This window comes from Muntiacus reevesi, chromosome 14 (genome assembly GCF_963930625.1).
Source record: "Muntiacus reevesi chromosome 14, mMunRee1.1, whole genome shotgun sequence".
In the NCBI taxonomy this organism is placed as follows: domain Eukaryota; kingdom Metazoa; phylum Chordata; class Mammalia; order Artiodactyla; family Cervidae; genus Muntiacus; species Muntiacus reevesi.
Genome location: NC_089262.1, coordinates 32488175 through 32501199, shown reverse-complemented (window position 1 = coordinate 32501199; position 13025 = coordinate 32488175). Strand labels below are relative to the sequence as shown.

At 36.3% G+C, this 13025-nt stretch overlaps 1 protein-coding gene across 3 annotated transcripts in view; it reads left to right on the top strand.

The window, feature by feature from the left end:
* NUP155 (nucleoporin 155) overlaps positions 1–11470 on the top strand; it is a 55406-nt gene extending 43936 nt beyond the window's left edge. For 2 of the 3 annotated variants that reach the window (XM_065905247.1, XM_065905248.1), the window contains 7 exons: positions 567–696; positions 1863–1976; positions 2656–2776; positions 3415–3525; positions 6232–6368; positions 7768–7874; positions 8533–11470. In XM_065905247.1, the coding sequence (XP_065761319.1) occupies positions 567–696; positions 1863–1976; positions 2656–2776; positions 3415–3525; positions 6232–6368; positions 7768–7874; positions 8533–8671 (859 nt within the window). In that variant the 3' untranslated portion in view covers positions 8672–11470. Of the gene's footprint in view, positions 1–566; positions 697–1862; positions 1977–2655; positions 2777–3414; positions 3526–6231; positions 6369–7767; positions 7875–8532 lie in introns of those variants that run through there. The other variant, XR_010658987.1, reaches the window with a different exon arrangement.
* Positions 11471–13025: the final 1555 nt, after the last annotated feature.

The following is a 13025-nucleotide window of genomic DNA, read 5'->3' as shown; positions in this document are numbered from 1 at the left end:
ATGATTTAGGTTTCCAGATCTTATGAGTCAGTCTTTCTGAGTTTTACTTGTAAGAGTACTGAGTTTACTTGTGAGAGTACTAGGATTGCTCTTCAGTGCTGATAGAAAGCTTCTACATTTATCACGATGTTTAACTGTTCTGTTGCATGTTTTACAAGTAATCAACAATACATTTTTGCAGTCTGTACTTTTTCAGAATTTTTGCTTCCTTAAAACTGAGCATATAATTTTTTCTCAAGTGTCTGTATTTTGGGTACCAATTTGGGTTTGGCCACACTAAGGTAGAGAAGTGAAAAACATGAGGAATAATAAAAAGTTTTCTTTAACATTAGAAGGTTCCAAGTTTTAATATACTGAAGTTTTAAAATAATAAGATAATATTTTGGACATAAGTGTTTCTTTATGTGTTCATTTAAATTGTGGATCTCTTTTGTTAGAGATCCTCTACTTTTTCAAGTTTCAAATGGCCTTTTATGTTAATATGGTATAAAATAGTACATCATAACTGATATATATTGACTCCTTAAGAATTCACATAAATAAAAGTAAGGATTTTCCCCCTCCAGCACAGAAATTTCACTTCAGCAGCGACTAGAATATATTGCTCGTGCCATTCTTAGCGCCAAAAGTTCCACTGCCATTTCATCAATAGCTGCAGATGGTGAATTCCTTCACGAATTAGAAGAAAAAATGGAAGTAAGTGCTAACAGTACTTAAGCCTGTCCACACTGATTATCAGCCACGTGTTAGTCCACTTCTCTTCTTGCCCTAGTAAATAATAGGTCTATAGCAGTCAGTATTAATTTTAATCTCTTCTGCCTTCTTTCTTTCTTTTCATAGTTATATATATAAATAAAATCAGCAATACAGCACTTGAGTCCTAGGGCATTGCTATAATCTAAAAGTTTTCTCTATGATATTTCTAAAGGTTTATTCTACTCTTCTAACACTAAGCAGATTATATTGCATTCACCATTAATTCCAGAGATTATTAATAGATGTATGAAGTAGAGTAGGCTAAAGCCTTTACTAAGAGACACACTAATGTATATGTAGTGGTCCATATGTAAAAAGCTTATTCCTCATTCACAAACATCCATAGTTGGTGTTCCTGATTGGCATGTGGCTTTCTTCGACTTGGTTGATGTCACTTCCCAAGTTCTATTTTCTGGTTCTACCATTCCGATAGCCTTACCTTTTTTTTTTTTTTTTTGATCAGAGGGAAGAAACGTGAAGAAAGCATGTCAGAAGCACATTCACTCTTAAAAACCTCTGCCCTGAAGTGGCATACTTATGTTCACATTGCTTTGAAGAGAACTTAGTCTTAGGGCCAGACTCCATGCCAAGGAGGCTGCAAACTAGAGTTCTGGCCATTCTGTCTGGCTGTAGGGACTGGTGTTGGTGGGCAGCAAAGGCTCTCAGGCACAGCCCAGTCCTTGTGTAATCCTCTTTGTTGTAGTGAAAGGTTGCTAGTCTGGTCTGATAAAAGCCTTTGTACATTTTTCTTTATTGAAGTAGAATTGGCATATAACAATTGCTCAGGTGTACAATATAATGATTAAATTTTTCTGTATATTGTAAAGTGATCACAATAAGTCTGGTTCGCATTTGTCACCATAAATGATTACAAAAAATTTTTTTTCTTGTGATGCGAACTTTCTAATATCTACTCTCTAGGCAACTTTCTAAATACACAATACAGTTTCATTAACTATGGTTACTATGCTGTTATTTTATTTTAATCAACTTAAAGTTTGTTATTTAACAAACAAACTTAAAGTCAGATACTAGGAGTCATTTCTCCAAATACCTCATGATTTATCATGAAGAACTTAAGATTTGCTTTTTTCTACCCAAACCAGGTTGCCAGGATCCAACTTCAGATACAAGAGACACTACAAAGGCAATATTCCCATCATTCTTCTGTACAGGATGCAATTTCTCAGCTGGATTCTGAACTAATGGACATAACTAAGGTAATAAAAAGGCAAACGAAATCCTTATGATAATCAGCTATTGTCTACAAATTCCTTGTTTCTTTTGCATTTTCCTTTGTGTTTTAAGAAAGCAATTGAACCATCTTTGGGAGCACGTCACTGAGCTGAAACCACCATGTTACCTCACGCTTACAGCATATTTCTCTTTCCAGGCCACTTTCTGTCAAGAATCTATCAAACTCACATAGGGCTTTGTTAAAACTCCTGCCATCTAATTTATGGGCTGTTTCTTGTCTTGAAAAAATAATTTATATTTGCCCAACTTGCCAAGCCTCTCCCACTCTGTAGCCTCTGGAACAGTTTCTTTTTCAATTATTACTGGACATTTCCCTAGTACCCAGAAGCACCCTTAGATTTGTCAGTATACCCATGATCTTTTTAAACCTTAGTTTGGACAATACTAATTCTAAAAGAAGTGTCACTGCAGCAAATTGCTCTTAGCCAAGGGGGGAAGAAAAAGGCACACATATTGAAATCTGTTTAAATGCGTTAACCATTCTTAATCTGGCTTTATGACAACCTACACACCATCACATATTTATATCATATTTTAGGAACTTCAAATAACATCTTTGGTTACTTTTAACTTTCAGGGGGTTCTTTATTGTTAATTTCTGAATACTAACCTCTTGATGGATGTTGGCATTTTCTCCTACAGCTTTATGGGGAGTTTGCTGACCCATTTAAACTTGCAGAATGTAAACTTGCAATAATTCACTGTGCTGGTTATTCAGACCCTATACTGGTGCAGACACTTTGGCAAGATATCATAGAAAAAGGTAAGTGTTCACAGCTAGGTCTGTTAGCTACACATTATTTAATGACTTGGTAGAAGAGTGAATGTACACTGTTAGTGATCATATATTTAGGGCTCATGAAAATTGTATATACCTAAGCAGTGGGTAAGTGACGGGTACCTGGATATGGTTGAGTGTGATCCTCTAGAGAAGGATTCCAGTGAATGTTTGAGAGGACCCTCAGAAAAGATTGTGATTTTTGTGGTTTGTACTGCTTAGTAAGGAATTCTGAGATACTTAGCTCAGAATCCCGTACCAGTCTCCTCCTAAGATGAAAGTATGTCAGACACTAACAGAAACACAGACTCTGCTCATTATATTAATATGAATACAACAAGCTCTATCGTATTTTGTCCCTTGAGACACAATACAATAGTTTAAACTTTTCCCATTAAAAACACTTTGGGGAGAAGGAAATGGCAACACATTCCAGTATTCTTGCCTGGGAAATCCCATGGACCGAGGGGCCTGGTGGGCTACAGTCCTTGGGGTCTACAAAGAGTAGGATTTGACTGAGTGACTAACCATTTCACTTTCAGGGAACTAGATCCCATTCCACAAGGCCAGAAAAAAAAAACAACAACACTTTGGGTTTCTAATGACATGTCTCTTTGTTATAGAACTAAATGAAAGTGTGACGTTGAGCTCCCCAGACAGGATGCATGCTCTTAGTCTCAAGATTGTGCTCCTGGGCAAGATATATGCCGGCACGCCTCGCTTCTTTCCTCTCGGTGAGCCGTAACTTCAGATGCAGTCATGGGGCTTTTGTCTTTGCTTTGTTTTGATGGTGTTCTTCACTGACATGGAAAAATAATGGTTCTTAGAGCAAAATCATTTTGTTGTTGCAGTTTATCAGCTTTGCAGTTTAATTCTACCTCTCCAGAAAGAAACACTTCCAAAGAATAGTAGGATCTGTTGATGAAAATTTTGGATGTGGAACTTTCTTTGCTTGACCTTTCAGGTTTATATCGCTATGTTGGAATAGTGCTAACAGACGACAGTGTTATATTATGGGCAACCCTATCCAAGTTTGAAGAAAAGGGAAAAATAGCTGATGTTTTCATGTGTTCATGATCTGTGATTGGTTTAACTGCTCCCCGTATATTGAGGACATATTTTCTTTAAAATAGCAAGTAGTTATGTTAAAAATGTAATTTCTGTGAATCCCTTTCTTAACCAAATTTGTAAGGTAGGAAACTCTATTATGAGCCATTTGCCAACTTGTAATGTCTTCTTTGGTTGTAAAACAATAGACTCAACATAAATACATTCATACAGTAGAATGTTAAATAAGCACTTTGTGCTTTGGAAAAGTGTTGGGAAACATAAAGATACTTATAACCTTATATTGTTTTTAAAATATGAAGATACAGACTTGTTTACAGGTCTTCTCTGATTTAGGATGTATTCCCTGGACATGGTAAGAAATAAAACTGTTATAATCATACCCTTATTTCTTATAAGTACAGTATTAAAAACTGCCTATGCCATTTCAGTTCAGTTCAGTTGCTCAACTGTGTTTGACTCTTTGCGACCCCACGGACTGCAGCACGCCACGCTTCAGGTCCATCACCAACTCCCAGAGCTTGCTCAAACTCATGTCCATCGAGTCGGTGATGCCATCCAACCATCTCATCCTCTGTCGTCCCCTTCTCGTCCTGCCTTCAATCTTTCCCAGCATCAGGGTCTTTTCAAATGAGTCAGTTCTTCGCATCTGGTGGCCAAAGTATTGGAGTTTCAGCTTCAGCATCAGTCCTTGCAATGAATATTCAGGCCTGATTTCCTTTAGGATGGACTGGTTGGATCTCCTTGCAGTCCAAGGGACTCTCAAGAATCTTCTCCAACACCACAGTTCAAAAGCATCAATTCTTCAGCACTCAGCTTTCTTTATAGTCCCAACTCTCACATCCATACATGACCACTGGAAAAACCATAGCTTTGACTAGACGGACCTTTATTGGCAAAGTAATGTCTCTTCTCTTTAATATGCCGTCTAAGTTGGTCATAGCTTTTCTTCCAAGGAGCATTCATCTTTTAATTTCATGGCTGCAGTCACCATCTGTGGTGATTTTAGAGCCCCCCAAAATAAAGTCTGTCACTGTTTCCATTGATTGGTAAAATAAAGAGCAGCCATATGAGTATGTGAAGCTTGACAATTTTAATAGCAAAATGACCATGTCGTGCACAGTACCTTTTGAGGGTGTTTCTTCTTTGACTTAAGATTGTTAATGGTTCAGCCCAATAAAATGTAGAATAGAAGAGAACTTCCTTTTTCTGTCACTCTGTCAAAGGCAAACAGGAGACTTCAAGCTAGAACAAATTAAGAGACGTTAGAATTTCCATTACCTCTCCAGAATCTCCGTGTGGTAACTTGTAGGGCAGATGCAGGTTCAGTCTTCAGTGATTTTTCTTGCCCATGGCTATTCACATTGGTCAGTCTCAGATTTTAGGTACCATAAATATGAATTTGATTGCTTCTGTTAAGAGCAAAAAGTGAGAGTGGGACCACAATTAGAGTCACCAAAGTAAAGAAGAATCTTATGAATATTATATTTAATATTTCTAAAATCAAGATACAGCATCCCTTGTTTTTCTGGAAAGCTGTTAAGATCCAGTGTTTCAAGATATTAGGTAATTCTTATCATGAAATTTCCCTGGTGGTCCAGTGTAAGATTCCATGCTCCCCGAGCACGGGGCCTGGGTTTGATTCTGATGGGGGAGCTAGATCCCACATGCCACAACTAAAGATTCCTCATGGCGCAACTACAAATCTCTCATGCCACAACAAAGGTCAAAGTTCCTGCATACTGCAACTGAGACTCCACACAGCCAAGAAATAAATAAATGAATAATTGAATTTAAAAAAAGTATCAGGCCCTAATAGTGTGATTGTCAATGGTCTCTATTCTCCACTTGTACCTTTTGCTGTTTTCTACATTCACTCTAATAATTTTTTCCCTGATAGCTTGAAGTGTGTAAGTGAATGGTTTTAGCATATTTACAGAGTTGTGCAACCATCACAGTTAAATTTAGACCATTTTCATCAAAAAGAAATATCCACCCTCAGCCTTAAGCAACTACTAATGTACTTTCTGTTTCTATAGGTTTGCCTGTTTTGGTCTATGCCTTATTTTATATTCAAGAATTATTTGTTTTGAAAATTGTTTTTTAAAAAATTTCCCTCTAGAAACTGCTCAGTTATGAATAAGACCTACTTTTTAGTATCAAGGGTTAACAAATCTAGAACAACAAAAATTAGTGATTATATGAGGTGAAGGACATGTTAACTAATTTTATCGTGGAAAACATTTTGCAATATCTTTTAGATCATCAAATTTACACCTTAAACTTACACAGTGCTATATGTCAATTATATCTTGGTAACAGTGGGGCAAAAGTAGAGTTAACAATCCCAACTGATGTTTTTCTCTCCCCAGATTTTATCGTGCAGTTCTTAGAGCAGCAAGTTTGTACTTTGAACTGGGATGTGGGTTTTGTGATACAGACAATGAATGAAATTGGAGTGCCATTACCTAGACTACTGGAAGTATATGATCACTTGTTCAAGTCACGGGTAAGGAAAATATTAAATAAAATAATTTAGTTAAATCAATTTAAGTTTCTAGGTATAGGAGCGGATTTTTTTGGTTGTGTGTTTATAAGTATCATGTAATAGAGTTGCATCAGAAATTTGCTTCATTCGTTGAGTATCAGAAATTATCATGCTTCAGACTTTTGAAACCAGTAATGAGAGTTGCTTTGATATATACCATGATAAAAATCAAATATTTTTCAGTATCAATAAAGCATAATTATATATGCTTTACTTTTAGTGGAATAGGATAAATACATTACGAATTACTTACTTTAAAGGAATAGAACCTTTCCTGGTGGTCCAGAGATTAAGAATCCACCCCCCAACACAGGGCATGTAAGTTTGATCCCTGGTTGGGCAACTGAGATCCCACATGCAACAGGACAAGTAAGCCCGCACACCACAGCTAGGGAGCCTGAGTGCACAATGAAAACCCAGTGCAAACAAAAAGGAAAAGTAAGTAAATAAAGGAACAAAATATCAGTCACTGTAAAAACAAAATATTTATTCTCAATCCTTGTAACTTCATCTAAAATATCAGTGTTTAAAGATCTTTCCACAAGAAAAGGAAAATTTAACTATATGGTGACAGATGATTACTAGGCTTATTGTAGTGATTGTTTTGCATCATTTTGAATGCACACAGCAAATCACTATATTGTACACCTGAAACTAATACAATGTTATGTGTCAGTTATACTTCAATTTCTTTAAGAAAAGATCTTTCTCACCATATTTAACCTTATTGGACTTATGTTTTGTAATTTTTATCCTAAGATGAAAAAGCTAAACGAAACCCGTTGAACTAGCTTGTGTTTAATACTAGTCATGATTATAGTAGCTTCATCAGAACATTCATACAGTGCTTTCTTTCTCTTTTTTTTCATACAGTGCTTTCTAAGGCACTTATTTATCTCATTAAAACTCACTGAGCCTTTGGAAATGAACAACTAGTAATATCCCATCTTCTACATCTGACAAGGGCAGAGATGTTAAATAACCTACTCAAGTCACATGGCTAGTAATGGTGGAGTCCGAACTAGAATTAAGATTCTCTGACTACTGGTTTAGTCTTTTTTTTTTTTTTTGGTTTAGTCTCTTATTCACACTATCAGATTAAATCTGCATAGGTTCCAGGTAAAAATTGTGTCACAGTCAATAGGAAGAAATGGATTCTTTTTTTTCCTATTATCTCTGGTTCCTACACAGCAAATTAATATGCTCTGCAAAGTGCAATGATATATCAAATATTCTTCCTCAATGACATCACAGTGCAGTTTACAGTGCACTGAACTCTGATGAGTATTTTGACATAAGTGAGGGAAAAATGAGTTGACACAATTCACCTTACAATTGATGATGTGTTTTTTCTTTATAGGATCCATTCTGGAACAGAATGAAGAAGCCACTGCACCTTTTGGATTGTATACATGTACTATTGACAAGATATGTTGAAAATCCTAGCCAAGTTTTAAATTGTGAGAGGTAACTATGAATTAGATACTGTGTTATATACCAAAGGATTTTAAATGCATCTAATAAATATCTGGGTAACGAATTTGGAGATAGTGGATCACGATACGGAGACCAAAAGAAGTATGGAAGATTTAAACTCTTGTGTATGTTTGCAGAAACTGTTTGATACCAGTTAGCACACATAAAAGGTGAGAGTTTTTCCATTTTCCAGCCCTTGTCCTGATTTCTCCCTATAAATGAAAGGATAAAATTAATGAATTACTGCTAAACTCCTTCCATTTTGTTTTGTTTTGTTTTTTTAAACTCCTTCCATTTTGAATGAGCAACCTAGGAAGTACCATTATGTCTTTTGTGATATTATTGGCCGCTCAAGATACATTTGTTTGAAGAGACCAAATGAATGTAAATATTTAATATTAATTTAAGGAGTCGTTCCTTATTGCCCTCTTTCTCATTGTAACAATCTTTGAGAGGAAAATGGTGGTATATGGTAATCCACCTACTCCCCTGAGTGTCTTTTTCATTTATTTGCCATTTACTTAATCATATGATCCTTCCTCTTCTGTGAGCCTTTCCTAATAAGGTTAGCAGAAGTTGATGGGAAGTCCTATAGGAGGAAGTGTTTCTGAGTTTGTAGATGGCTGATTGGGTGTCTTTTTCTTTACAGGAGAAGATTCACAAATCTCTGCCTGGATGCTGTTTGTGGTTACCTGGTCGAGCTCCAGTCTATGAGCTCCTCAGCAGCAGTACAAGCCATCACTGGAAACTTTAAATCTCTTCAGGCTAAACTAGAACGGCTTCATTAATTATTGTAATGTATTTTCATCCCTGCGTTTTTAATCTGTAAAATAAAAACTCAGCTGGGTCCAGCTATCACATGCTCTAAATCTAAGAATTTAAGAACAATTTTAGTAGAAATTCGTTTTTAATAAGTGACTGGTATCAGCAGAGAGTACATTTGCAGGTAAATTCTTTTTTACTACATAATACTATTTTGCTTTTTAATAATCAAGTTAAAAACAAATAATATTATTTATGATTTTACCACAAGGATAAACAAGTAAAAAACTCTTGTTTTGAATTTATATGCTCATTGTCAAGTTAGTTCAAGTATCGAAACTTAAATAGGCTAGCTGAGTAGGTCCGGTCCCGTAATGGTAGATTCTACAACAGTTCTTAAATAGGCAAATAAACACTGTCTCTTTTAAAAAGTTTTTAAGATTTTTGGGTTCATCTTTGGAAAGAAATTTCTTCTAACTACTGATTTTGTCAGTTACAATCCTTGTAGTACACACCTGGTTGTTTTTTCTGAGCAAGTGATAAACTTGTAATTAATGGTCTATGTCCTACCTCCCCTACAGGGAGATGCTGTTTCCCCTCATCATCCACCTAGCTCTTCTTTGTCCTGGGACTACTGGTTCCTTTAAAGTGGTGATTCTCCAAGTGTGTGCACCAGCATCATCTGGGCATTTGTTAGAAACTCAGATTATCCAGCCCAGCACTCTGTTTAATAAACCCTTCATGCTGTCCCAGTACATATCAGGTTGAGAACCACCATGTTAGACGGTATAACCAGTTCATGGATGGAGCTTCCCATCTGATGCCTCTTTGTCCCTCGCCCATCAGTAACCACAACACCTGAGTTTCACCAAAGACACACCATACATGAAGCAAAACTGTTCATAATATAGTTTCTAATCTTCAACAGAATTAGGATGGCAAAACCAAGTGCCCAAAGTCATGGCAACAAAAGGAAAAGTTTGGTGAGTGACCAGGACTCACAGAAAAATAAGAACATGGACTCCTTTTCTCTTACCTTTTGTTACCAAGAGTAATGACCTGTTGTCGCTAATGTATGTCTAACAGTTTTCAAAATATATTTTGAAAATATTTTTCCTTCCACTTTTATGTTTTTCCCAAGATCATGGGTTGCCCTCTCCACAGTTATTCTCTTAGAATTTAGTTCCCTTTCTCCTATAATCTCCTTATTTATAATATTTAATAGGATGTTAAAATACCTTCTTATTAGGTACCATAATATATTTTTCATATTTTTCAGCTTTTCAGTTCCTTAAGTTTAGATATTTTTGAATATATGAAGTGAATGTATGCTACACATTGTTAATTCTATAAATTTAAAATTCTATCTTGTCTACTTAAAATGAAAGTCTTGCTTAAATGCTATATTTAGCCGTGATTCCAGTTCTGCTACAAGCACATTTACCCACAAGAACATTAATATGTATGTTAGGTTTACAGAACTCAAAATAATGAAGCTACATCTTTCATAAGGAATGTAAGCCAGTGTGGCTAAATGGTCTTTAAGAATCCAGAAATCTAAACCATTTCTTTTATTTCTATAACACCTTACATAACATCTTTAAGAATTCTAGCCACATAGCAAATGTTTTCAATATCCTTTGGAGGGTAAGACTACTAAGAGAAATTAAGATCCTCTTCTCCTTTTTAGTCATCTGGGAGAGTGTAAAACCTTAACATTCATTAAGAATCGCTTCGATAACCTGTTTAAAACAGATATTCCACCTTCAATGTGATAATGATACTGGTGGTAAGTGGATCAAACTTGGAGTAGCATTGTTCTATCACATTTATCAACTTTGTTTATATACTTTATATTTGGTTTTCATTCAACACATTATTTCTTTATAGTGACTATTAAATATCTATAGGCAATGAATGATAAGTGAAATATATGAAACAGTGCATTCATTGTAGGCAGTGAGGAGTCACTGAAAGTATTGTGACACATATTTCTAGATAGATCATTTTAGTGTGGCAAAATGGTTAAGAAAGAGAAAAAGCTGTTTTGAGGACTTCCCTGGTAGACCAGTGGTTAAGACTCCAAGCTCCCAATGCAGGGGTGGGTTCCATCCCTGGTCAGGAAACTAGATCCCACATGCTGGCTGCAACTAGAGATTCTGCATGTGGCAAAGAAGGTCCCACGTGCCACAACTAAGACCCAGTGCAGCTAAATAAATACAAAAAATTTTTTTAAAAAGAGAAATGTTTAACTGTACAAGGTAATGGATATTAGTCCTGAAATGCATGAAATGTATGTTCAGCATTTCTTTAATATAATATACCTGAATTACTAGTGACTTGTTTGTTGAAAACCTATCTGCTCTCATCTTTTATGTTTTATAGTTGATTTCATCTCAGGACTCACAGATTCCTCATTTTCTTCCTCAGGATACTTCCCTCCTGCATCTTTTTTCCTCTTAGTCATAAGGGGGAAAATATGATAGGGATACAGTTGTATCAAGGAAATAAAGAAATAGAACACTGAATCTAAATGTCTGGAAAGGCATATGCTTTCCTTCCATTTTTTATCAGTTTTTTCATTTAAATTCCCTTAATAAATTTTTTCAGAATATTTTTGAGTCTTCTGATAAATCATTTAAACTCTGGGAAGTTTTATTTTGCTCATAAGGAAAGTTTCCTCATAAGGAGGTTGAAGCAAAGTGATAGGACTTTTTTAAATCCAAAAATTTGTAAGAGCTAATGTAATCTTTTTTTTATTGTTTTGTTGTTCTGCTTCACATATTAGTTAAAATACTGTTGTTTTTATTCTTCTTCCTTTTGGATGAACATATCTACTGTATTATGTTAGAAATTAAACATTTATTTTAAAACTTAGCTATGGAAGAAGAACTCTTTCTAAGATTAATCAAGGGGACTTTCCTGATAGTCCAGTGGTTAAGAAACCACCTGCCAATGCAGGGAATACTAGTTCAATCCCTGCTCCAGGAAGATCCCACATTGCACTGAGTAACTGAACCACATGAGCCAAGAGCCCGTGCTGAGCAACAAGAGAACCCATGTGGTGAGAATCCTATGCACAGCAAGAGAGTAGGCCCGTGTTTACTGCAAATACAGAAAGCCCACATGCAGCAAAGACCAAGTGCAGCCCAAAATTGTTGCTGTTCAGTTGCTCAGTCATATCCGACTCTCTGCCACCCCATGAACTGCAGCACTCCAGGCTTCCCTGTCCTTCACCATCTTCTGGAGCTTGCTCAAACTCATGTCCATTGAGTTGGTGATGCTATCCAACCATCTCATCCTCTGTAATCCCCTTCTCCTCCAGCTTTCAATCTTCACCAGCATCAGGGTCTTTTCCAGTGAGTCAGTTCTTGGTATCAAGTGACCAAATATTGCAGCTTCAGCATCAGTCCGTTCAATGAATATTCAGGACTCTTCAATAGTCTTCTCCAACACCACATTTCAAAAGCATCAATTCTTCAGCGCTTAGCCTTCTTTATGGTCCAACTCTCACATCTATACATGACTACTGGAAAAACCATAGCTTTGACTATAGAGACCTTTGTTGGAAAAGTAATGTCTCTGTTTTTTTAATACACTGCCTAGGTTTGTCATAGTTTTTCTTCCAAGGAGCAAGCGTCTTAATTTCATGGCTGCAGTCACCATCTTCAGTGATTTTGGAGCCCAAGAAAATAAAGTCTATCACAATTTTCAATGTTCTGCCATAAGGGTGGTGTCATCTGCATATCTGAGGTTATTGATATTTCTCCCAGCAACCTTGATTCCGGCTTGTGCTTCATCCATCCGAACATTTCACATGATGTACTATGCATATAAGTTAAATAAACAGGGTGACAATATATAGCCTTGATGTTCTCCTTTCCCAATTTGAAACCAGTCCATTGTTCCATGTCCTGTTCTAACTGTTGCTTCCTGACCTGCATACAGGTTTCTCAGCAGGCAGGTAAGGTGGTCTGGTATTCCAGTCTCTTTAAGAATTTTCCAAAGTTTGTTGTGATCCACATAGTCAAAGGCTTTAGCATAGTCAATGAAGCAGAAGTAGATGTTCTTCTGGAATTCTTTTGCTTTTTCTGTGATCCAACGGATGTTGGCAGTTTGATCTCTGGTTCATCTGCCTTTGCTATATTCAGCTTGAACATTTGGAAGTTCTCAGTTCACGTACTATTGAAGCCTAACTTGGAGGATTTTGAGCATCACTTTGCTAGTGTGTGAAACGAGTGCAATTGTGCAATAATTTGAACATTCTTTGGCATTGTCCTTCCTTGGAATTGGAATGAAAACTGACCTTTCCCAGTCCTGTAGCCACTGCTGAGTTTTCCAAATTTGTTGGCATATTGAGTGCATCAGTTTTAACAGCAT